We start from the raw sequence: 27,025 nt of genomic DNA, 5'->3' as shown, positions 1-27,025 counted from the left end.
TGGAAGTAATTCTGCGCATTTATTTCTATTTTCATAGCAGTGCATGTCTGACTTCCAGTGTGTTCCTACTTCCGGATACAAAAAACTTGTGTGCATAGGCAGCGATCTACATTTCTGCCAGTGGGTGCTCGGACAGGGGGTAAATCTGTTGCTACTTTTCTGATCATGCGCGGTTTTTGCTTGGTGGTGGGAAAGAATTTGCCATCAATCCCACGAGGGTGCTCGGCATTGCCGGATCGGCGCTAATGCTAGTGTGTGTTCTAATCATGGCAGACTTGGTAACAAACAAAGACAACTATTTTAGGACAAATGAGGATTCACAACCGTATCTTTTTTAATATGAAATAATAGAGGATGAATAACTACTTCTAGAAGTAAGCACGAAGGAAGAGTGAGACGTTGGAGCAGATGGAAGGCGATAGAGTGAAGCCAAGCTATTTTAACATGAATGGATTACTTACCCAAAATCAACAGGAAACGTACCGACCAGCTGGACCGGACGAACAAGTGTCCATTGAGTGAGTCACACTTAAATATCGACCATGATACACGCAGCACGTGTTATGCGTGTTGGTATACAACTACAGTACATATCGTATTTTCCGCACTATAAGCTGACAGTGCGCCTTATAATTCGGAGCGCCTTATATATGGACCAATATTGAGCCACAACAGGTCTCACAACTACGGTAAGCAGCCGCCGATTTCATTATTCCTCCGTAGGAGTAGAAGCGTGCGGGGCATGCTGGGATATATGAGGTGCGCCTTATAGTGCGGAAAATACGGTACGTTCTGTGGTTTGCTGTGTACAAATAAAACATGAAATGTGTGCTAATACTTTACAGATACTGTTGTATGATTGCTCATGTTTTTCAGTTAGTACAGGTTATCGTAGTGTTGTGCATTACAAACTCAAAACATGTTTCATGCTGACGTAGAAGCTAATTTATGTCTTGTCATAGTTAGCTTTAACAGCTAATACCGTAGCATGACAATGTGTTACTACGATAGAAAAAGAGTACCTCAGTGTACGCTCTTACAATAACAATGTCGCAACGAATTGGTTATTATATGGGTTACGGAATGTAAATTAAGTATTATTAACAGATTTTGAATGCATTTTTAAATTGATTTAGAGGTAGATTTGATTGCTCCCAGTAGCGGCCACCAAAAACAAGACAATTTTTATATTATAGAAAGCAAAAAAAACAAAAAACCTTTTGTCGTCTTGTCTCTCATAATGATTTTGCATTTCCCCTTTAACACAAAACGTGTCTGTTTTTATAAAAAAAACATTTATCCAAATTAACGTATAATATGTTGTGATGCAGAATGTGCCCAACACTTTATGATGGTCGACTGTTCCACTTTGGGCTTTTTGTAGAGGTGTGACAATACACTCATCTCAAGATGAGATTTTAACATGAATTCTAAGCAGAAGCGTCATGTAGGGTGGTACATTTAGGACAATTCCAAGGGACCCTGACCTGCAGTGGGGTTTTTCTGCTTCTATCAAAAAAAAATTCTGACTGCGTTATACTCACGAGACAGCTTTTGAGAAATATCGGCACATTTTAATCTCACAAAATCTTGTCACACTCGTTCTTTTACTCACATGTCCCTTTGATAGTGCCAATTTTTTGTTTAGTGTCTTCCATATTGACTTGTTTCTGTCTGCAGAATGCCACTACCGAACTTATTGCCCATTTGCACATGCATGACACTAACATTACTTGGACAAACTGCATGGAAACATTAGCAGCTTGTACTCAGAATACATTTTGTGTTACCTGTACACAATTTGGCAAGAATAAGAATTACCAAAGAGTAGTGCAGTTAGTTGACAGTGGAATAATCACGTATTAATCAAAATTGAGGAACAAAGTTAAAATAATCCTGATATTTGCCATAAAAATGTATTAGTACTTAGGGCTGACTTTGACTCGAATCCAGTAGACTGTGAATGAAATAAGGGCAAACGCTATGGCCTCGTCCTTTTATGGACTAAACCATTACGTCGTCCGTAAGTGCAAACACTTTCTTTGCATTGAGACTGATCAGATTACTTAGCTTTCCTATAACTTGTCAAGACTAGACAAAAGTAGGATTTAGAAGGCTTACCTGAATTCTTGGTGCGGCAGTAGAAATAAGTCTGATCAACAGCAGCAACATCTTAACACGTGGAAGCAGTTCAGGCCCATTCTGAGAAGATTTAATAACAAACGCTATTCCATAAAAAAGTGATCATGTGTTGAAATCCAGTGTAAAAAGCCATCTGTACCTCATCAACGATAACCTCTTCATTTGTGCTGGCTCGAAGTTGACAATGCTCATTGATGATTTGCAAAGATCTAGTCATCAGGGTCTCCTCTGTGCTGCCCGACGAGTCTATGAGTGTGGAGTTGAGGAGAGGAAAGCAGAAGCAAAAGGCCGGTGCAGACAGTGGGGTCACATCTGTAAGAAAAAGCAATGCATTCACAATTAAAAAAAGCAAAGCTAGTGACAAATCCAATACAGTTAGGGCTTAGCGATATATATCAAATATACTCGATATATTGCGGGTTTATCTCTGTGCGATATAGAAAATGACTATTGAGGTACTTAGGTATACGTATTCACGCAGTTTCTTTTAGCTGCAGGCATTACACTACAAGCGTTTCTCACTTTTTCTTGTCTCTCCTTCTGACAGAGAGATGAAAAAAGCGCACCTTCTTACATACGTCACATACTGACACGCGTGCAAGGTCACACGCCATCGCCAAGCAGAGAGGTAGCGACAATGGGTGACGTTAGCAGTGGTGCTAACGAGCGGTGCAAGTGGTAATACGAGAGAAAGAAGGTGCGAATCTGGTAACAAATGAATTAATTCCCAAGAAAAACAGCAAGGGGTCCATCGTCTGGCGGTGGTTTGGCTTCAAGTGGGAAGATGTTTTACAAGTATGTGGCAAAAGCGTTGGTTCAAAAAGTAGCAGCACTGCTAATGTGTAGCATCATTTGAAAAGTCACCCGTTAGAGAATGAAGAGTGCTTGAAACTCCGCATGTCAACCTCTCAGCCGGTGCCACAGCCAACAAAATGCCCAAGCAACCATTTTCACATCAACACCGTATAAAAAAATAGTCAACAACAGGAGATAACGTCCGCAGGAACCTACCACATTAGATAGTACTTTATTTATTCCGTCAGGAGAGTTCCTAGCAAAGGACACACACTATTTCATTTCCTATTATGCAGCTCACTTTTATTTGACAGTTATTGAAATATCTTGGGTGACATCATGCACAAAAGTGCACTTTATATGTTTTAAACTATTGTAGTGTCGTTCTGTACAAAAAGTGCATTTTAATTTAGTGTTGTCATGATAGGCACCAGCACCCCCCGCAACCCCAAAGGAAATAAGCGGCAGGAAATTGATGGATGGATGGATATGTCATCTTAGTGACATCATGCACAAAAGTGCACTAATAGCTTGTTTTAAAATGTCTGAGAATCTCGCACTTTCTGTATTGAAATTATATGAGTATTTGTGCCACTGCTTAATAACTGTTTAATAAATACAGTTTTGGTAAATTGACTTAATTGTGATTTCCCTCTCTGCATGAATGTTTAAAATTTGCATATATTAATGCAGTATGAACAATATTCTTTGATGTAGACACATAGAATCATCATACCTGTGTGATTATATCCATCAAGTGTTCATTCAAGGCTAAGGCAAAAATATTAAGATATATATCGTGTAACGTGTCATGGCCTAAAAATATCGAGATATTAATAAAAGGCCATATCGCCCAGCCCTAAATACAGTAGAAGCCATTTAAGTAGACGCCACCTGGACTGGCTGGCTCACGTCGACATGAGTAATTGTTGGCATTATGTAAGTATGACCATAATTGTACTCACCACCAGTCTTGCTTTCTCTCTGTGGGACTGTGTGGTTATGCAGCAGCAGTATAGTGCGGGTAACTGCTTTGTCCAGGTCCTCCTGCTCCCAGGCCACATCCAGATCACACAGCGGCTTCAGCAGTCGTAAAGTCACATGTCCAACAAGCACACCTTCGAAGAAACACGGATCAGAATAGTAGAAACTTGAACCAACCACCGTGTTTTTGGACACCAATATGGGTGCAAGTCAGGTACCTAGAGGATGGAGGTGATGCGGTAGAAGGCCCACGCCAATGTCCAAGAAGATTTGCTGGATTCGTGGAGCAGCCAGAGGTGAGTGCAACAGAGGCAACAGAACCTGGAGGACTTGAGGTAGCTCCCTGGTAATCTGAGGTGGGCTCTCTTTAAGAGTAGCTTCTAGGAGACCCACCGCCCTTTGCAACTCTACATCAAGCTAGGAAGAATATTGCATATCGAAAGTCAAACAAGGGGAAAAGGATAAGTTAAATATTTTACACTTTTAGAAAACTTTTTAGTTACCACTTGAAGTCTTGTGCGAATAGATGCCTCTTTCTCACGTTGCGCTTGAATCATTTCCTTTTGTTTGCTGGTGAGCTGTACTTCATCTTTAATACCTTTCTTCTTCTTCATCTCCTGTGACATTATATATGTCAATTCAGACCCAGATATTGTATTTACATCGTTAATAATTATACTTTTAACTGACCTCCTGTAACTCAAGTTCAATGATCTGATCCTTGTAGGAGTATGCCTTGTTTTCTCTCTTAATATTGACCTTCTTGATGTTTTCCTTCTGGGCACTGGATGGAGATAAATCAGTAAAATACACTACCTTACGTAAGTTACAGTACATGATAGGCTCACACTTTTACCTCTCAGTTATGGTATTGTCATAGAGTTCACCCTCAGGTGTCTGCATGATGGCATACTCCTCCTTGGTGATGTGAATGAGAGCAGGTTGGCTAAGCTCCTTTGTGACGTGACTGATTACACGAGGCAACAGCTTGTCAGGAGAGAGACAACAAAGGGCACCAACAGCATTTTGCACGACCTAAAGAAAAAAGATGTTATGCATTTATATTATACATCTGGGTACAATGCAATTTGTATATGTATGTCTGGGTCTTTCTTCTTTAACAATGGAATGATAATAGAAGCATCTCAGAACCAATTACATCCATCAGTACAATAAAGTTTTATTGCGTTGTGCCTCTTCCCCCTTACACAGCTGGGAGTGCAGCCCAAGAGAACAACATCAATACATATGACGAACACTAGCATAGAAGCTGCAACAACAGTGAGTTTAGTTTCACTATCTGCTGTAGCAAACCAGTAATCCTGCCCCGAGTGGGGACTTGCAGGCACTCAGAGATCATTTATGAGAGTGGTTCTCAACCTTTTTTCAGTGATGTACTCCCCGTGAACATTTTTTTAATTCAAGTACCCCCTAATCAGAGCAAAGTTTTTTTAGTTAAAAAAAAAAAAAAAGAGATAAAGAAGTAAAATACAGCACTATGTCATCAGTTTCTGATTTATTAAATTGAAAAACAGTGCAAAATATTGCTCATTTGTAGTGGTCTTTCTTCAACTATTTGGAAAAAAATACATAAAAATAATTAAAAACTTGTTGAAAAATAAACAAGTGATTCAATTATAAATAAAGATTTCTACACATAGAAGTAATCAGCAACTTAAAGTGCCCTCTTTGGGGATTGTAATAGAGACCCATCTGGATTCATGGACTTTATTCTAAACATTTCATCACAAAAAAAAAAAAGAAATCTTTAACATCAATATTTATGGAACATGTCCACAAAAAAATCTAGCTGTCAACACTGAATATTGCATTGTTGCATTTCTTTTCACAGTTTATGAACTTACATTCATATTTTGTTGAAGTATTATTCAATAAATATATTTTTAAAGGATTTTTGAATTGTTGCTATTTTTAGAATATTTTTTTAAAATCTCACATACCCCTTGCCGTACCTTTAAGTACACCCAGGGGTACGCGTACCCCCATTTGAGAACCACTGTATTAGACAGTTATTAAGCAGTGTCACAGATATTCATGTCATTTCAATGGTGTTGATCTGGAAATGGTTGCTTCGGCATTTTGTGGGTATGGCACCAAACAGAAATGTTGACATGCGAAATTTCACGCACTTTTCATTCACTAGGGGGTGACTTTTAAAATGATGCTACATATTAGCAGTGCTGCTACTTTTTGTAGCAACGCTTTTGCCGCAAACTTGTTCGACATTTTCCCGCTTCAAGCCAAACCACCGCCAGACGAGGACCCCTGTGCTTCTTAGGAATTAATTCTTCTTTCATTCGTCACCAGATTTGCACCTTCTTTCTTTCGTATTACCACTCATACCGGTCCGCTAGCATCACAGCTAATGTTACCTGTCTGCTCCGCGAGGGCATATGACGCGACAGTATGTGACGTATGTAAGAAGGAGCTCTTGTTTTGAGTCTCTGAGAAGGAGAGACAATAAAGATTGAGAAACGCCTATAGTGTAATGCCCGCAGCTGAAAGCCACTGTGTGAGAAAATATACTCGAATATCTCGATATAGTCATTTTTTATATATCACAGAGACAAACCCGCGATATATCGGGTATATGAGTATATTGTCCAGTCCTAATTGTACGTATAAATTATACGTACAATTATATCAAGGATATCGGTATATCGTTCAGTCCTAATTATACGTATAAATTATATGTATGCATTTATAACTGATGATTCACCTGTTTGTCGGCGGTAACCTCCAGCAGATGTGGCAGAATAGCGTCAACATTATTTTCTATGAACTCTTCTGCTTTTATGCCCATGGAGGAGAGCAGAACGGGCCACAGTCCACGGCGAGCTTCGACTGAGAAGGATACACATAGTTTAGTCAACTTATTAAACTGCATCAGCACAAACTAGCAAGATAAGAAACCGCTCAATGTTGTACCTAAAGATGGATGATGAGAAACTAAAAGGATCTCCATAGCCAAGTTCTCAGACTGCCTCGGATCACCCCATTGGGTGGCACAGGAGCAAATGACATGCAGCGCGTCCAAGAGAACACGTGGGCGAATGTAGCTGCGACCGAGCTCAGTTTGCTCTCCAGACTCTGACATCAAGACATCCTGGGGCAAAACCTGACATGGTACAGTCAAAAGTATTAGACCAGTTTTCCAAGGGGAAATAATATTTAAAGTAATTACTTTGTGTTTGTTAATGACAGCTCGGAGCTCTCCCAGAAGGCCATGGGCCAGGCTAGAGCCGTCGAGGGACAGGAGCAGCTTCTTGACTGTCTGTTTAGCCCTCTTCCTCACGAGCCAGCTCTGAGACAGAAGGACAGCTACTGTAGCACTGTGGTACATCCTGGAAGAGAGTATAGAAATAGAAGAATGTTACTAAAAAGGCCTTCTTTTATCTCCGTAATATCGCTAAAATTTGTTCCATTTTGTCCACTAGCGACGCTGAGATCATTATTCATGCATTCTTTACGTCTCGATTACTGTAAGGTAGTATTTTCAGGTCTCCCTATGTCTAGCATTAAAAGATGACAGTTGGTACAAAATGCAGCTGCTAGACTTTTGACAAGAACAAGAAAGTTTGATCACATTACGCCTGTACTGGCTCACCTGCACTTAAGATGCGACTTTAAGGTTTTACTACTTAGGTATAAAATACTACACGGTCTAGCTCCATCCTATCTTGCCGATTGTATTGTACCATATGTTCTGGTAAGAACATATGGTACATATGGTACATCCGGCTTATTAGTGATTCCCAGAGCCCAAAAATAGTCTGCGGGCTATAGAGCGTTAACTATTCGGGCTCCAGTACTCTGGAATGAAGCATTTAAGTCCCACCTTAAAACTAATTTGTAGTTTAGCCTTTAAACAGACCCCCTTTCTACACCAGTTGATCTGCCGTTTCTTTTCTTTTCTACTCTGCCCCCCTCTCCCTTGTGGAAGGGGGGGCACAGGTCCGGTGGCAATGGATGAAGTGCTGGCTGTCCAGAGTCGGGACCTGGGGGTGGACCACTCGCCTGTGCATCGGTTGGGGACATCTCTACGCTGCTGACCCATCTCCGCTTGGGATGTTCTCCTGCTGGCCCCACTATGGACTGGACTCTTACTATTATGTTCAATCCACTATGGACTGGACTTTCAGAATATTATGCTAGACCCACTCGGCATCCATTGCATCCAGTCTCCCCTGGGGGGTCACCCACATCTGCGTTCCTCTCCAAGGTTTCTCATAGTAATTCACATTAGCATCCCACTGGGTTGTGAGTTTTTCCTTGCCCTTATGTGGGATCTGAACCGAGGATGTCGTCGTGGCTTGTGCAGCCCTTTGAGACACTTGTGATTTAGGCCTTTATAAATAAAAATTGATTGATCGAAAAAACGTTAACTATAGTTTATTTAACACTGACAAGAAAAAGCAATGGCTGACGTTACACGGTAAATGAATGAAGCCCTTGAAAGGACTATCTTGTTGTTGGCTTACACTGAACTGACGTGTTACCCCTGATTGTCAGTGACATGTTTATATTCAACTCCTAACTCACTTTTTCATTTAGTAACTAGCCACTAACATAATTAAACTGAGTTTATATGAGAGTATAAGCACCAAGTGCACCGCTTGTGTAACTTGTTTACGTTTTTTACGCCAGAAATAACACACCAGCATAACGTCTGTTTATAGCAAGTGAGGAGGACTGAGACGCAAGTGGAGGTTTTGTGATTAAATAACTGATGTTTTTAATCACGGTTAATAGTAAAACCAGTTAATCGTTGCATCAGTAGCTGTAGCGCTCTTGGATATTCTTATGTCAACAAAAGCAACATAGTCATGTTATATTTGGTTCAGAATCGAAAGTCTTGGGAAGGGTAATGCATTATTCTTAGCTGGACCCTTGACATCATCTTTATGGGTAAAGATGTCCTATTAGCTGCTAAAAGAAATTAATATATTTTGTATAGAGGCAAACACCAGCACACTCACTGAGATTTGTTAAGTTTCTGGGCATGGTCCAGGAAAAGTCTTTCGCAAAGCAGCAGTACAGTCAGCTGAGCTAAGAACAAAACAAAAAACACATTAATTTGCACTTTAAATTCACTCAGGCTATTAATTTGGAGGATTGCCCACTTTCGTCATTGGCCTGGGAAAGGAACTTCTCTGTCGTGAAAAGTGGCTTCTTTTTATCCAAGATCAAGTTCCAAAAGCTCGAGAATTTTGTCTCTGCAGAAAAAGAAAGTGTCAACTACCAATAATGGTTTTAACTAGGCCTTGTGAATGAGATACGTGATCATCACCTGTCACTGTTTCAAGCAGAGCCAGTCGGCTCAAAAGAACCGAAGCTGCCACGGCTTCAGCAAGCAGAGCATGCTGGGAGTTTTGTGCTGCAGCTTTCTCCACGGTTTGCAACAGCAGTGGTATGAAATCTAAGGCCTGGGCCAGGGTGTCACCTGAAAAAAGGTAGAAACAAGAGCAATAAGAAAAAATAGATACATTGTACTTTTTTCTGGTGTTTGTTCTTGGGTAGACGCACCTTTAAATGAGCCCAGCATGGACTGGATGTAGGCATGGCGAATAAGGGAGGTTGATGTTTTGAGGGTAAAAGCTTTCTTTAACCAATCCAACAGAGCAGCAGGAATCTCCACAGTAAGCCGGCTGCTCCACAAGGAAAGCACCGACACAGCGTGCACCAAGGTGCCCTCGTGGACTAAATTACATAGGCAAAATGTTTTATATATCAAATTAATGTATGTCAGTTTTACTACTGAATATATAAAATATATGAGTATACTCCCTTAAAAAAGGGGGAACACTGAAGGGACACGTTAGATCTTAAGAAAAAAATGATTATGGTGAGACTGAAAATCATTGTATGGATGCATGTACTATTAAAGGCCTACTGAAACCCACTACTACCCACCACGCAGTCTGATAGTTTATATATCAATGATGAAATATTAACATTGCAACACATGCAAATACGGCCTTTTTAGTTTACTAAATTGCAATTTTAAATTTCCCGGGAGTTTCGTCTTAAAACATTGTGTAATGATGACGTGTACGCGTGACGTCACGGGCTGTTAGGAAATATGAGCGCTGCACACACACACAGCTAAAAGTCGTCTGCTTTAGCCGCATAATTACACAGTATTTTGGAGGTCTGTGTTGCTGAATCTTTTGCAATTTGTTCAATTTATATTGGAAAAGTAAAAGTAGAAAGATGGAGTTGGGAAGCTTTAGCCTTTAGCCACACAAACACACGGTGATTCCTTGTTTAAAATTCCCGGAGGTGAAACTTTACTATGGATCACAGCGCAGTCAAGCGAACATGAATCCCGACCGAAGGTCAACCAGCAGGTTTCGGTGAGAAAATTGTGGTAAAAAATCGCTTCTTACCGGATATCAGCTGAGCTTGTGCCGTCCATAGCTGCCTTTGACTCCCCTGAGACATTGGCGTCAGGACACCCAGCCTTGGACACACACCTCTGACTATCAGGTACTGTTAAACTCACTAAAACACTAGCAACACAATAGAAAGATAAGGGATTTCCCAGAATTATCCTAGTAAATGTGTCTAAAAACATCTGAATCCGTCCCAATGCAATCGCATTTAGTTTTTTTTTTTAACTATTTTTTTTTTTTTCCTAGTCCATCACTATCAATATCCTCAAACACGAATCTTTCATCCTCGCTCAAATTAATGGGGAAATTGTCGTTTTCTCGGTCCGAATAGCACTTTTTGTTGGAAGCTCCCATTAAAAACAATGTGAATATGTGAGGAGCCATCAACGGGTGACGTCATCGTCTGCGACTTCCGCTAAAGTCAGGGCTTTTTTGTCAGCACCAAAAGTTGCGAACTTTATCGTGGATGTTCTCTACTAAATCCTTTCAGCAAAAATATGGCATTATCGCGAAATGATCAAGTATGACACATAGAATGGACCTGCTATCCCTTTTTAAATAAGAAAATCTCATTTCAGTAGGCCTTTAAGCATTTAATCCTAGCACCTAAAATCAATCAGGGTAGTATTCGTCCGTGTAAACTGCCCAGGATAAATCACCTTCCTGACCCTCTGCCGGACTTAAATTACATTTAAATCATTTTGGGCAGGGGCGCCATGTATGGTGGTAGAGTTGGTTCATTTCCAGGGCCCCTGAATGGCAGGTGTTGAGTGTACATGTGTGTGTGCTGGGCGGGGGTGCTTCAGGGGTACTGATTATAGGACCTAATATTCTTAACTGTGTTCCTGTTTTCAAGAAAACTACCATAACAAGGTTATGACTGGACCAGATAAAAATGTTTAAATTTGCCTGAGTCACAAAGCAATGCAGGTACACTTGAATAATATCTAATAATTTTGCATGCACAGCCTACTAAAGTTTGCCCGGGGTGTGACTGTGAGCGTGAATGGTTGTCTATCTGTGTTGGCCCTGCGATAAGGTGGCAACTTGTCCAGGGTGTAACCTGCCTTCATTTTTATTGAAGCTATTTTTGTTGTGGTTAACTTACCAGCCTTTAAAAGTAACTTTTTACACTTTCTGTGAAACTGACATGCAGGGAATGAAAGTCTAAGGAGTAAAAGAAAGAGAGAATACCTTCTTGCTGCAGATAAGGGATAAACATCAATGCAACAGCAGAGCTTAGGGTTTGGTTTGAGGTCCCTGACACAGCATGATGGCTGCAGCTGCCAATCCCTAGAGTCAGAAATGATTACATTAGTTAAAATCATCATAATCATACTTCTACATTATGTGGTTTAACCATAGAATTAAAAACATTTCTAACAACTCGTACCTGACAGAACGCTCATCTTTTGGGTGACAACTGTGAGTTTTCCTTCAGATCCTGCAACCATAAATATGCAATGTAATACATACAAATAAAAAACTGTGGAGTGAAGAGCTGTAATCTATGACTATTGGTCCCCTATTGTGCTAACAGGGCTTTTAAAACAACATCCCAATGGTAATCACTTGTTTGCACCACTTTTGAAAGAAGACTTACTCAAATGGTCTGTTTTGAAAATCTGTGAAAAACATCTGACTAAATGAGCATGTTCCATGTATAAGCCTACAACTTAATAAATACGGTACTTCCTTGAATTGCCGCCAGGGCGCAAGAAATTTAAAACCTCTTCTCACTCCAGCGCTTATCAAAGGCATGCAGTAAAAGTAAGCATGCGCTAATTATTTTAAAACCTCTTCTCACTCTGGCACTTACCAAAGGTATGCAGTAAACATTTGAGTGTGATGTAAGCTTGGACCTTAAATCCTACTGAATAGCTCTTAATCTTCTTCCCTTTATGCGATTTTAAACTACCGGTATTGAAATCAGCCTCCATCCATTTTGGAAATGATACAGGGGAAGTCTCACTCGTGACGTCACGAGTTTGACCAGGCGGTAATACTAAGCATGCGCTAATTAATTTGGGAAGAGAGTTTGACCCGGCAGTAATTCAAGGCAGGCGCATACTATATGCCCTGCGGCAATTCAAGGAAATACTGTAATTATAAAACAAGCTTTGTTACACATTTTAAACTAAATCCAAAATTTCTGCCAAGTACTTGTCAGTGAGCTATAGGCATACGAAGCTATACGTTTCATTATTTAGCTTTTCTAACTAAACATGCCATTAAAATGAGACGGCAATGTTAGCACTGTAACGTTAGTTCACCTTGTTATACTAGTACGGGTGTAACGGTACGTGTATTTGTATCGAGCTGTTTCGGTACGGGGGTTTCGGTTCAGCACGCGGGCGTACCGAACAAGTTCGGAAGCAGAAGTCTTCACAAGCTGCTCTGCTTTCTGCCTCTGTCTCTGCCTCATTGTCCCGCCCACACAATCATCTGATTGGTTACATACAAAGCCAATCAGCAGTGCGTATTCAGAGCGATGTAACAGCCAATCAGCAGTGCGTATTCAGACTTCAGAGCGATGTAGTCAATGCTTTAGCGTCGAGCAGAGCTATTCGTCCAGCAGAGGAGGAGCGGACTCTACCCAAATTATACTAAACACTTCCCAGTCACAACTATTACAAACATCACTATGAGCCCGTTGACCTTCTAGAAACATAAGCTCGCTCACAGTATAGGCTTGAGATGAAGGCTAATTAGCTTTTAGCGTAACGTCAGCTCATTTTTCTATGTGTGTGTGTGTGTGTGTGTGCGTGTTTTAGGGGCATTAAAGCCCTGTCTGTCTGTTATTTCATTGAACTCCATTGTGTTTAGGGATGAATAGTCTCTCCTATTGCAATTGTACTATTTTTCAGCTATAGTTACATTAATCATTAGTAATGTAGCAGCCTAGTTTTGAATAGCAGGGTCCCTGCTATCACGTTGATAAAAACACAACATTTACATTAAAAAAGTCAACTACAGGCTTCCCAAATGCTGTAATACATTAAGCATGATGAGTTGACAAACAGTTTCAATGGAAACTGTTTAATGTTAAACTTTTTATATGTAGAAGAAAGGTTTTTTCATTTTATTTAATCAAAGCAACAACTTGAGGCAGTTTAATGTGGATTAACGTGGGCAGAATTATTATAGTGTTCCCAATGTTAAAAGGGTAAAGCCATTGTTTACAAAATTAGTAAATAACCAAAACATTTATATTTTGTTGATTTCTTACTGTACCGAAAATGAACCGAACCGTGACCTCTAAACCGAGGTACGTACCGAACCGACATTTTTGTGTACCGTTACACCCCTATATACTAGTGTTGCTAATGTTGGTTTTCCTCCCGACTCTTTAATATTTTAAATTGCATATATTACAATTGACAGTTGGTAAGTGATGATGTACGAAGACGACAAAGTGCACAACAGCTATTGTTTAGTGCCAGAGAGAGGTGGGGAAACAACTGATTAATATTAAACCATACATACAAAACATTGTGTTCCCAGTAGGCCTTATGTAAATAATTACATTCCCATATCCAGGCAAAATTTTGGGCCATACAGGATTCTATTGTGGGATATCTGAAACATAAACATTTTTGAAAAATAATATAATATTGGGGCGGGGCTCAATTAATTTGGCTTGAAAGGCAAATATTTATTTCACCTCCAAGGATCTTGAAAAGGTGTGTTACAATGTCCTGTACAGCGCTGGGGTCACTGCACTGTTGGGCCAAGTTCTTCAAGGCCTGGATTGCGTCCTCCATTAGCTGCGCATTGTTTGCTTTTAGTTGACCTGAAACACACAAGGATGCCAAAAACTGATACACTTCAAGCTTTGCCATAATAAAAATACACCTGGGTGATTGTGGAATTAATAGAATACCAGTTATACAAAATAATATTCTGAAATGTAGCTTCCTTTAGTGTCTTACTTGCTATGGCCTTTACAATATCCATGGAATACTGACTCAGATCAATAGTCAGTGCAGACAGCAGGCAGGAAACCGCTGGGAAGAGATGAGCGGGGAGACACTTTGTTAGTGCTAATAAGTGAGTGGTTATCAATCGTGCACATTGGAGTCCAAACATAGTGGTGGACGATATTGGACTCTATCTACCGTAATACCAACTATATACAGGAGCTACTACCGCTGATACCGGTACTTTTGACTGTGAATATAATCATCATTTAATAATATCTTTAATTGGCCCCTGTTAGTTGATTGAAATTACAATAAAACACGGGACAATGAATTTATGAAAATAAAATGTTTCATTAAATAAATACAACAATATAAAACTCTCTAAATGTATAAACATAAAGTGTGTTCATTATTTTGTATTACTAAAAAATTATTTATGAAAAAATAAGTATAGTAGGTTATGTACTAGTTGTGATAGTAATAATAGTTATACGTCTGTAACTGTTATCTGTACGTAGCCTTATAGAAATACAAATTTTCCTTTAGCAGTTAAATCAAAAGGGCTATTATATTTCACCATAGTCATATTTTAGGTTTGAGGTATAATGTGAATATTTAAATGTGGTTCAGGTCTTGTCAGATTTGGGACACGTTTTTTTAGTTTGATTCGGTGTACATTGTTCTTTTTAACAGACCAGAATACATATATACCAGTAAACTACCATGATAATTTATTAGTTATTGATCTTAAAAAATAAAAAATAAAATGGTCCCTAAAGCTCTGACCTTTGAAATGGGGTAGACAAAAAAATTGAACTGTAATATCTTTATAACCACATTATATACCAGGGGTCGGGAACCTTTTTGGCTGAGAGAGCCAAGAATCCAAATATTTTAAAAAGTATTTCCATAAGAGCCATATAATATTTTTTTCAGCACTGAACACAACTAAACGTGTGCATTTTTAAGTAAGACCACCATTTCTAGAGTATATTAGTTTTCTTATTCTTTGAAATAACATTGTTATTCTGAAGCTAACTGTGGAGGGAGCGTGGCCTGCGGGCCTGCAGCGAAGCGGGGTGTGCCAGGACCGGCCTCGAAATCAGCGACAGGTGCGTAGAAGGTCCACCAGGGCCTTGTTATCTAATCACCTGTTGCTCTGTTATAAGCATCTGCCAGGAGTAGAGACAGGGTTGGAGCTGGAGCCAGAGTACGAGCGAGAACGAAAGAGAAAAAGATAATTGCTGGAAAGCAATTGAGAGACTTATTGAAAAATAAACAAATATAGTAACCCTGAAACAGGCTCTCATGTCGGTGCTTGGTGGTCTGAAGAACCCCCAGGAGGGCAAGCCCTAAACTAACTAATAAATAAATAAATCAATTCTTTCACTTAATGCAACTTCTTGAACTTGTGCGGTAGGAAAAGGATGGATGGATTCAAATGCACGAGCATGTTTTATATTTTGAACGTTAATTTAAAAACTTTAATTACAAGTGGAAGTAGTCATTACTTATTGTGCTAAGCAGTGTCAGCTCAGATTTGTCCGAGAGCCAGGTGCAGTCATCAAAAGAGCCACATCTGGCTCGCGAGCCATAGGTTCCCCACCCCTGTTATATACCATCAACATCAAGTTTGACCAGTATTTTAAGTCAAACCATAATAATTTTGTTTGTACCAATGAGTGCTTGTTAGCACAGTCAGACCAGAAGCAGTCTTACTGTGAAGGTTGCCAGTGCGTTGCTGTTTTTAATGGCGCTTGACGGATTGATGAAATGTATATTTAGAACGATGTGCACACCCTAACAGAACAGTGGATCTCACCTTGCATGGCATTTTCTGGGCTGCGCAGCATTGTCTTTTGCATGCATGGGAGAAGCAGTTCCTTAAACTCAGAGTGGGAGACATGGCGCAACAGGGAGCCACTTTTGTCCACAATGTGCTGTTGTGTTTTAGTCTTGCTCATTAGGACGGTCTTGATGTACAGGTCCAACATGGCACTCTGGAAAACAGCAGGTTTGCAGTTCACAACATAATCCTCGGTAAAAAAAAAAAAAAAAAAGTTGGAGCCATTTTACAGAATCAAACAACTCACCTTATGTTTGTCAATTGTTGCTTTATCTTTCTGAGCTGTGCAGAAGTCTAGACACACACCCAGCATAGCCAGAGTTGCAGGGTTCGGGTCCAGACTCAACAAGGTAGTAATGTATTGATCAACTAAACCAGGATGCTGGGGAACAAACCAAGATGCCGCACCGTATATTGTTATACATCTTATGTTGACCAAATTAGTACATATTTGTCAACGATTTTCTTAGGCAAAGGTCAAGCAGGCAAAACACTCACTTCCTCACAGAGACGATTCAGAGTCTTCAGGCTGGACTTCTGAGCGGTGGACTTTGCTCCACCCAGCACCTCAGCCACAAGCAAGCTCTGAACCTGCACCTGAGAGAAGATATTGGCAAAAACATTGATGTCACTTTCAATACAAGAACATACACAGAAAAATATTTTAGTTTTTTTGCATGAAAGTACAACTACTCAAGTTAATGGTGTAGTTGCACTGACCATTTTATTCCAGGTGGGTCCATCTCTCTTCTCTGGAGAAGAAAAAACAGCGGGGACTAGAAGACAAGTCCACGAGAGGCCAATAAAGGAAGCCGAGCCAGTGCTTTTCCTGAAAGTATGGCGGAGATAAAAAACGATCATTCAGCCGTACTATAAACAACAAGTGACTTTTTTCGTTCTGCTTATTGTTTGGTTGCTGTACACAAGTGACATATAACCAGTGTTGGGAATAACGCGTTACAAAGTAACACCGTTATTTTTGGCGGTAACGAGTCGTCTCACACAGTGGTTCTCAAATATGTGTACGCGTACCCCTGGGGTACTTGAAGGTATGCCAAGGGGTACGTGAGATTTTTTTTATCCATCCATCCATCCATTTTCTACCGCTTATTCCCTTTTGGGGTGGCGGGGGGTGCTGGCGCCTATCTCAGCTACAATCGGGCGGAAGGCGGGGTACACCCTGGACAAGTCGCCACCTCATCACATGGCCAACACAGATAGACAAACAACATTCACACTCACATTAAAATATTCTAAAAATAGCAAATATTCAAAAATCCTTAATAAATATATTTATTGAATAAAACTTCAACAAAGTTCATAAACTGTGAAAAAAAAAATGCAAAAATGCAATATTCAGTGTTGACAGCCAGATTTTTTGTGGACATGTTCCATAAATATTGATGTTTAAGATTTCTTTTTTTGTGAAGAAATGTTTAGAATGAAGTTAATGAATCCAAATGGATCTCTATTACAATCCCCAAAGAGGGCACTTTAAGTTGATGATTACTTCTATGTGTAGAAATCTTTATTCATAATTGAATATCTTGTTTATTTTTCAACAAGTTTTTAGTTATTTTTATATCTTTTTTTCCAAATAATTGAAGAAAGACCACTACAAATGAGCAATATTTTTCACTGTTATACAATTCAATAAAACAGAAACTGATGACATAGTGCTGTATTTTACTTCTTTTTTTCAACCAAAAATGCTTTGCTCTGATTAGGGTGTACTTGAATAAAAAAAATTTCATAAGGGGTACAACACTGAAAAAAGGTTGAGAACCAATGCTCTAACACGTTATTTTTTATATTCAGTAACTCAGTTACCGTTACTACATGATGCGTTACTTTTTATATAGTATCGGCTAGAAACTGAGAAGATCTGAGTGTGTTTTATTGGAGAGTTGCAGTGTCGCCCTTCTGATTTTCCTGTGTTACAAGGAAAAGAAGAGGCGCACGGCGCACTGTGGGTGCGTGTTTGTGGGACGTGTCTGTGTTTACTAACAAGACATAATTGCGGAGCCGAAGCTGAGTTTCTTAACATGAAGATATTCTCACTACTTTTCTTCTGTCGAACACAAATAAAAGAACATTTTAGTGAAATATAAGTTGTGTCTTGGATCAAAGATCCCACCTACTGCCCAAAACAGCAATTATAATCTGCTGAAACAGCTACAAAAGCAACATGCTTCAACGAAGCTGGAAAAGAGAGACACACTTCACCTAAGGATTTTAACGGAGGGACTGCTAGCCAGGACAACATTAATAGAGACATTGCAACGTATGTGCTAGAAGACATGCAGGCTATTTCTACGGTGGAGTCACCCGCTTTCAGCCAGCTAATTAGCATGATAGCGGGCGTCAAACCGCAAATGGCACGAAAACATTTTCCAAGTTCCTGCACACAGTGAACAGTGAGTACATAAACATGGAAAGCAAGCTAAAGAAGACACTCCCAACTCTGCCTCTGCTCATCATTCAGCACTGAAGGTACACACACTCTGTCAATTCTCTTATATACACTTTCATTCTAGACTTCTAGAGTGTTTGACTATCACATCACTCTAAATGTATAGACCAGGGGCGCTCACACTTTTTCTGCAGGCGAGCTACTTTTCAATTGACCAAGTCGAGGAGATCTACCTCATTCCTATTTATAATTTATATTTATTTATTTATGAAAGAGACATTTTTGTTAACAAGTTGATGGTGTTTAATGATAATACAAGCATGTTTAACACACATAGATTCCTTTCTTTCATGAAGACAAGAATATAAGTTGGTGTATTTGATTCTGATGACTTGCGTTGATTGGAATTAGACAGTGGTGCTGATAACGTCCGCATTTTCAAATGGAGGAAAAAAAAAGTCCTCCTTTTTGTCCAATACCACATGAAAGTGGTTGGATTTGGCATCTCATTTGTCCAACTTGCATACTCGTTTTTAAACACTTTGTTATGAGAGTAGCATATGTGTGTGGCCCTATAATGTCCGGCAGCAGGTGAGTGACGTCAGTGAGTGTGCGGGTGGGCAAGCAAGTGAGAAAGCGGTCGCTGAGGGCGGGGGAGAAATACATTGGCATCAAACTCCGTAGTTTGCTAGCTTGTGCACGCTAGCTTTCTGAGACTCTTATTTTGTTAGCACAGGCAGGATGAAACAGGTCTTTTATGGTGAAGACAGGAACTGTGCAGTCGGTCTTTAGAGTTTTGACAGTAGGTACGGAGTCTCTAGAAATAAAATGTGTTTCTCTGCGTCCGCCCTGTTAGTGATTTTTTTCTTAAATATGAGCTCGCAGCAGCCAGCGTCATCTCACAAGATCCTCGGGTGCCGAGAATGTCAAACAACTGACGAAAGTGAAGTCTTCGTATGATTGATGATTGCTCATTTTTATGTATATTTTTTAATGCCTGGTTTGAGATCGACTGACACACCCTCCGAGATCGACCAGTTGATCGCGATCGACGTAATGGGCACCCCTGGTATAGACTATAAACTTCACAAACATAAAGAGGGATCCTAGTGGCCCAGGCCAAGCTTTCCTTTTCTCTAAATTAAAACTAAATAGTTACTTTTCACAGTAATGCATTACTTTTTGGTTAGTGAGTTCCTTTTGAAATAAAGTAAGTAGTTAAGGTTTTTCAGTAACTAACCCAACACTGCATATAACATGCTAGCTTGGTTGGAAACCAGGTATCCTTTTTCAACGAGTAGCTGGTTGATAGCCACACAAAAACAAGCGACAGAATAGGCAACATTTATATTTCAATCAAAACACTTGTTTTGATTTTCATGTTTTTTGTCCCTTTTTTTCTCTCACAAAAGCAACCAGCAGATTGCCGTCCTGCGGAAAACACTGTTGCTTGCATTATGATAATAATAATATTTTACTTTGATCTAAAATTAATTTAAAATAAGGATAATCAGACAATACTGTCTACTGTCCCCGTTTGTTAGCCCCATCCCTTGGATATATGTCTGGTTTGCTGTGTGGTGTCAAAATTGCTGCATCAGCTAAATCCAGTCAGGCGCATACCCCGGCTCTCCGTTTTTGTTGACCAGTCCGCCGGTTTGAAGGCAGTGGAGAAGGCTCAACACCAGAATGTCGGGTTGACGCTCCGCCAGCTGCGTAATGGCAGAGAGGAGCTCTCGGCGGGAAGCAGCATCCCTTAGAAACATAATTATTAGCTTGTAAAAAAAAAACGAACCACAAGTTAGAACTTACCGATATCTGTGAGGAGTGAGGCAGAAGAGCTTGCAAATGCCTTTTATGGCAGGATCTGGTAAATCTAAAAGAAAGTATTCGATGAGCTGAAGTTCGAACACTACAATCGGAGCATAAAAAACACAGAAACACTCACCTTTACCCTTTAAACATTGTTTCAGCTCTCCGAAAATCTCCTTGCGTTCTTTCACACTGGCTGTAGTCACTTTTAAAGCAAATTTCTTCAGCGTGTCTGAAACCTGGAAGACAAATTACATTGACTGAAAATTGACCAAAATCCCTTAAAGGGACAGACACAAACAGAAATTGGGGGTCACAGTGACACAGAGGTACCTAGGATTCTGTACACCCCATATTTTGTATGATTCGTTGTTTAACAAACATTTCCCCCAAAAATTTTTCATGGTTTATAAATGATAAATGGGTTGTACTTGTATAGCGCTTTTCTACCTTCAAGGTACTCAAAGCGCTTTGACACTACTTCCACATTTACCCATTCACACACTGATGGAGGGAGCTGCCATGCAAGGCGCATACCAGCACCCATCAGGATCAAGGGTGAAGTGTCTTGCTCAGGAAACAACGGACGTGACGAGGTTGGTACTAGGTGGGATTTGAACTAGGGACCCTCGGGTTGCGCAAGGCCACTCTATCCCACTGCGCCACGCCGTCCCAACAGTTTTGTAATCGCCATGGGGCCAAAGAAAGTTGATAGTCCCAGAAAAAATAAAATAATTAGGGTAAGAAACACTACTGAAGAAAGAACTTATGTAGGAAAGTGGTGTCTGTGTTGATCTTCTCCCGCTCCGCTCATCACTGTCTTTTATAAAGGTATAAGGTGTTCGTTTTTCCATTTAATTCCATCCATCCATTTTCTACCGCTTGTCCCTTTTGGGATCGCGGGGGCTGCTGAAGCCTAGGGCTGGGCGATATATCGATATACCGTATTTTTAGGAGTATAAGTCGCACCTGCCAAAAATGCATAATAAAGAAGAGAAAAAACATATATAAGTCGCACTGGAGTATAAGTCACATTTTTGGGGGTAAATTATTTGATAAAATTGGACACCAAGAAAATACATTTGAAAGGCAATTTAAAATAAATAAAGAATAGTGAACAACAGGCTGAATAAGTGTACGTTATATGAGGCATAAATAACCAACTGAGAAGGTGCCTGGTATGTTAACGTAACAAATTATGGTAAGAGTCATTCAAATAACTATAAAATATAGGAAATGCTATAACTGTCACTCCTAATCGCTAAATCCGATGAAATTGTATACGTCTAGTCTCTTACGTGAATGAGCTAAATAATTTTATTTGATATTTTACGGTAATGTGTTAATCATTTCACACATAAGTCGCTCCTGAGTATAAGTTGCACACTATGAAAAAAAACTCCAACTTGTAGTCCGAAAAATACGGTACTCGATATGTCGCTGGTTTGTCTCTGTACGATATAGAAAATGACAATATAGTGATATTCGGGTATATGTTCTCACAAAGTTGTTTTTAGCTGCGGGCATTACACTGCATGTGTTCCCCACTCTTTCTTGTCTCTCCTTCTCATAGAGACATAAATAAGCGCACTTTCTTAGATACGTCACGCGTGCAACGTCACACAGGCCCTGCCCGAGCAGAGAGGTAGCTACATGGGTAACATTAACTGTGATGCTAACGGTGCATTATGGAACTACTAAATTACTAGTTTGTAAACCTCTAATAAGAAATTCTAGTTGGCAAAAAGGAACTAAAATTAATAAAAAAATATATAATTTTTATTTAATAAAGAAATCTTTGAAGGCTGTCCCATATAACACATATGGAAAATGGGAGGACTTTTTTGACTGCCCGTTGCCGTGGGATGCCATATTCAAACTAATCTACAAAACTACTATCGATGTGCAAAACCGTTATTTTCAAATTAAAATTATTTATAACTTCTTACCAACGGGGAAAATGTTAAAACTATGGAATATGACTGAGTCAGATGATTGCCGCTTTTGCTGTCAGGAATCTGAATCCACCCTGCATTTGTTTTGGTATTGTCATATTGTGTCTTCCTTTTGGGTGGAAGTTGAAAAAACGTGTTCAAGGATTGGTTTGTTTATGAAGCTTGATATAGTTTCTGTTATTTTAGGAGAGTTTATTGACAAGCATGACTTAGTTAATTTAATTATAGTACTTGGTAAAAGGTTTATTTTTAAGGCCAAAAATAGATATTCACTTAGTATTACTTTCTTTAAAACATTTATTCAGTATTTTTTAACTTTAGAAAGATACATGATTGACAACGATAATGATGCCAAAAAACATGAAAAAAGATGGGAAATCCTTAAAGGCTTATTATGAAAATGTAATAATGTTTATAGATATGCAACAACAGCAACATATATGCTATCTGTTGTTGTGTTCCCTTTTTTTGAGTGTACAAAATGAAGGTGTGTGTTGAATCTGACTTGGACATAATATGGACTATACACAAATGCTTTTTATGAAAATGTAATTTTGTTTATAACTTATATGCAATCTGTTGTTTCCCTAATTTTTGTTGTTGCACATGGATGAGGGTGTGTGTTGCTGAGGCCCACTTTGACATTGTCTGGACTGGACCTGGTTTTAAAAACCTTTTAGACAAGTCTAATTCCATTAACAACCTGGTCTGATGAAGATAAGGTTATTTTTTTTAATTTTTTTTTTATAAAATAAAATGAGATTAAAAAAAAAGGAAAACAATGACATTTTTTTGGATAAAAAAGAAAGTAAAATCATATAAAACAATTACATAAAAAATAGTAATTAATGATAGTGTTAGTGGACCGGCGACACACACAATCATGTGTGTTTCAGGGACTATGTCCCTTGCAGACTGTGTTATATATGTTGTGGGAACCAGCATTTTGGTAGCAGATAGAAATAACCACGGTGGGAGAGGGGTTAGTGCGTCTGCCTCACAATACGAAGGTCTTGCAGTCCTGGGTTCAAATCCAGGCTCGGGATCTTTCTGTGTGGAGTTTGCATGTTCTCCCCGTGAATGCGTGGGTTCCCTCCGGGTACTCCGGCTTCCTCCCACTTCCAAAGACATGCACCTGGGGATAGGTTGATTGGCAACACTAAATGGTCCCTAGTGTGTGAATGTGAGTGTGAATGTTGTCTGTCTATCTGTGTTGGCCCTGCGATGAGGTAGCGACTTGTCCAGGGTGTACCCCGCCTTCCGCCCGATTGTAGCTGAGATAGGCGCCAGCACCCCCCGCGACCCCAAAAGGGAATAAGCGGTAGAAAATGGATGGATGGATGGATAGAAATAACCCTTTTTTTGTGTGAGTGGGTGTGGCTGGGTGTGAATGGGGGAGGGAGGGGTTTTCTTTGGGGGGTTGATGCACTGATGGAAAGTGTATTTTGTGTGTTTTTGTGTTGATTTAATAAAAAAAAATAAAAAAATAAAAAAAATAAAAATAAAAAATAAATACACTTTTGCTAAATTGACTTAGTTGGGATTTCCCTCTCTGCATGAAAGTTTAAAATGAGCATATATTATTGCAGTATGAAGAAGAATGTTTTAATGTTAATGTTATCGGTCCTGCTAGACAGCAACCTCTATTTAATAATACAACTTTAAAATTTGACAACTAAACAATTACCAAGGCGACTCGGTAAAGAATCTGGGTATTATCTTCGACCCAACGCTCACCTTTGTGTCACACATTAGGAGTGTTACTAAAACGGCCTTCTTTCATCTCCGTAATATCGCTAAAATTTGCTCTATTTTGTCCACATACGACGCCGAGATCATTATTCATGCGTTTGTTACGTCTCGTCTGGATTACTGTAACGTATTATTTTCGGGTCTCCCCATGTCTAGCATTAAAAGATTACAGTTGGTACAAAATGCGGCTGCTAGACTTTTGACAAGAACAAGAAAGTTTGATCATATTACGCCTGTACTGGCTCACCTGCACTGGCTTCCTGTGCACTTAAGATGCGACGTTAAGGTTTTACTACTTACGTATAAAATACTACACGGTCTAGCTCCATCCTATCTTGCCAATTGTATTGTACCATATGTCCCGGCAAGACATCTGCATTCAAGGAACTCCGGCTTATTAGTCATTCCCAGAGCCCAAAAAAAGTCTGCGGGCTATAGAGCGTTTTCTATTCGGTCTCCAGTACTCTGGAATGCCCTCCCGGTAACAGTTCGAGATGCTACCTCAGTAGAAGCATTTAAGTCCCATCTTAAAACTCATTTGTATACTCTAGCCTTTAAATAGACCCCCTTTTTAGACCAGTTGATCTGCCGTTTCTTTTCTTTTTCTCCTCTGTCCCACTCTCCCTTGGATGAAGTTCTGGCTGTCCAGAGTCGGGACCCAGGATGGACCGCTCGTACAGAGTCGGGACCCAGAATGGACCGCTCGCCTGTATATCGGTTGGGGACATCTCTGCGCTGCTGACTCGCCTCCGCTTGGGATGGTTTCCTGTTGGCTCCACTATGGACGGGACTCTCAATACTGTGTTGGATCCACTTCGGACTGGACTCTCGCGGTTGTGTGTTGGATCCACTATGGATTGAAACTTTCACAGTATCATGTTAGACCCGCTCGACATCCATTGCTTTCGGTCCCCTGGGGGGGGAAGTTTTGCCCACATATGCGGTCCTCTCCAAGGTTTCTCATAGTCATCATTGTCACTGTCACCGACGTCCCACAGGGGTGAGTTTTTCCTTGCCCTTATGTGGGCTCTATCGCGGATGTCGTGGTTTGTGCAGCCCTTTGAGACACTAGTGATTTAGGACTATATAACTAAACATGGATTGAGGATGTAAAACATGTATTATTAGTATTAATAATAATCATTGATTGTAGTTATAATGCTTCCCTCTGCCAAACATTAAATATAATTGGTGTGAAGAAGCTACTAAAAGTAATAATTGTCGTGTTACGTAGCTCTTTTCTGTTAGCCACGAAGCTAGCTCGTTTTAGGCGTCGCGCCAAGTTGAGCGTCTGAACATTCTTCCAAGATTAAAAAACACACTCGGACATCACAAAATGTGGTTTAAGACGCAAAGAAACAATAGAAACCACATGTTCATGTGACTTATGGCATTTAAAGAGGCCAGCCACACATACCTGCGTGTCCGCTGCCATGTTGCCGGTCTGGACACAGGAAGTCGTTGGGGGTGTCACTTCCGGGTCAGGACTCCACCGCCAGATATTTTTTTTTATTTGTATTTTTTTTTTTTAAACAATGTATTGTTTGTAAAACCATTTTAAAATCATACGTTGTCGAATTTTTGTTTAGAGTTCGTGATGCTCATAACATACTTGTACGGGTGCTCGTTAGAGGCTCTTGTACTTATCTTTGTCGCCATCTAGTGGTTGACAGGCGTCCTTACGTGCAGGCTTGATTAGTTCATTGTACTATTAAAGCAGGGGTGTCCAGAGTGCGGCCCGGGGGCCATTTGCGGCCCGCGGGTTATTTTTTAACGGCCTCACGGCACATTTTAAGACAATGGTTCTTAATCTGGGTACGATGGAGGTCAAAACACACCCGACTCATCGTGTAAATACAAACTTTTCCCTATATTACGGGTACGGCAACAGCTGACTGATTTGCAGGCGTGTAATTTGTTGTGATTTTTTTTTTTCCTCTGGCACTCGTCTTAGGTGGACGCTCCCCTTTCCTCTCCTGCTTGCTTCTTTGTTTTGTCAGGTTTTTTCAAGTTGCCTCTTTTTGCACTGCTCTCCAAATCCAAACATAGGAATTATTTAACTAGCCTCAACAAAATTGACAAGATTTTGGGTTTGGGGGAACCTGCTGTCGTGACGAAGCGATTGTTGCTGGACACACGACGGACTCTTGGGGGAAGAAGGAGGGCGACGCTTTTCTGTCGAGGACGTGAAGATATCCACCTATTCGGAATTATGACAAAAGGACATATGCTGATTGGAATAAGCCTTGCTCTGGTTTGTCGACAAAGGGGAAGTTGCTGGCAGTCTTCAAAGTACCCCAAAGCTGCCACAAATGATTGGAGGATGCGGGAAGAACTGTGGATTACATCGGACTGTCTACCCCGCAGTTTTTGAGGACCAGTCATAGACAATTTAGAGTGAAAAGCAAATTTTATTTTCCCTCGCATACAAATCATTCTAACTTGGATTGTTTCCCTGGCTTCGAGACTCTCCTGAAGATCACTGCAATGAAGACACAACAAACTCCCTTTTTGTCTCTCATGGATGCACACCTGTTGTTGTTGACTTTGGACTAGCGAGTTTACAATACAGCAAGGCCGCGGAAAAGAGACACACTACGGGCTTACACACACACATCCACAAAACTATACGCCACACATACACACCCCACCACGCCAATCCAACGCCCTCGACGCAAATCCCGTAGAGGTGATGAATGGATGGTCAGCGCCTGAGAGCTGCGATCTACCACCATGACCTTAAACTACCTTCCCTCTGTTGCTAGATATCTCGAGATGTATGTTGTAATATGTATATGTGCTTTGCTATGGAGGTTTTTTCCCACTCCAGACTGGGCCCCCTTGGAAGCCCAGTCTAGATTGTATTTTTTTTTAACTCATCCTTCCCCAGCGTTTACCTTTTTCCCATCTTTTACGGGGCACCTTATGGCGACCCATCAGCGTTCTTGTTCTGTAACCCTGTACACTGTTTGTTTGTCTAATCTTGA

The 27,025-nt window shown here is 40.2% G+C and overlaps 1 protein-coding gene across 1 annotated transcript in view; it reads right to left on the bottom strand.

The window, feature by feature from the left end:
* The window catches only part of gcn1 (GCN1 activator of EIF2AK4), a 55,825-nt gene extending 30,298 nt beyond the window's left edge, over positions 1-25,527 (bottom strand). Inside the window, exons 1-26 of the mRNA XM_061906991.1 lie at positions 25,456-25,527; positions 20,468-20,570; positions 20,332-20,395; positions 20,143-20,274; positions 16,827-16,935; positions 16,605-16,703; positions 16,354-16,488; positions 16,083-16,260; positions 14,270-14,344; positions 14,002-14,130; positions 11,731-11,781; positions 11,532-11,630; positions 9,469-9,642; positions 9,233-9,385; positions 9,066-9,158; positions 8,922-8,991; positions 7,127-7,286; positions 6,871-7,060; positions 6,662-6,786; positions 4,778-4,956; positions 4,612-4,705; positions 4,425-4,538; positions 4,140-4,338; positions 3,903-4,055; positions 2,282-2,454; positions 2,122-2,202 (exon numbers count right to left, since the gene is read on the bottom strand). Of these exons, the coding sequence (XP_061762975.1) occupies positions 2,122-2,202; positions 2,282-2,454; positions 3,903-4,055; positions 4,140-4,338; positions 4,425-4,538; positions 4,612-4,705; positions 4,778-4,956; positions 6,662-6,786; positions 6,871-7,060; positions 7,127-7,286; positions 8,922-8,991; positions 9,066-9,158; positions 9,233-9,385; positions 9,469-9,642; positions 11,532-11,630; positions 11,731-11,781; positions 14,002-14,130; positions 14,270-14,344; positions 16,083-16,260; positions 16,354-16,488; positions 16,605-16,703; positions 16,827-16,935; positions 20,143-20,274; positions 20,332-20,395; positions 20,468-20,570; positions 25,456-25,473 (3,150 nt within the window). The 5' untranslated portion in view covers positions 25,474-25,527. The remainder of the gene's footprint in view (positions 1-2,121; positions 2,203-2,281; positions 2,455-3,902; positions 4,056-4,139; positions 4,339-4,424; positions 4,539-4,611; positions 4,706-4,777; positions 4,957-6,661; positions 6,787-6,870; positions 7,061-7,126; positions 7,287-8,921; positions 8,992-9,065; positions 9,159-9,232; positions 9,386-9,468; positions 9,643-11,531; positions 11,631-11,730; positions 11,782-14,001; positions 14,131-14,269; positions 14,345-16,082; positions 16,261-16,353; positions 16,489-16,604; positions 16,704-16,826; positions 16,936-20,142; positions 20,275-20,331; positions 20,396-20,467; positions 20,571-25,455) is intronic.
* Positions 25,528-27,025: the final 1,498 nt, after the last annotated feature.

The sequence above is a fragment of the Nerophis ophidion genome, linkage group LG07, assembly GCF_033978795.1.
Source record: "Nerophis ophidion isolate RoL-2023_Sa linkage group LG07, RoL_Noph_v1.0, whole genome shotgun sequence".
Lineage (NCBI taxonomy): Eukaryota > Metazoa > Chordata > Actinopteri > Syngnathiformes > Syngnathidae > Nerophis > Nerophis ophidion.
Note: the sequence above shows the minus strand (reverse complement) of the source record. Positions and strands in the feature narration are given on the sequence as shown.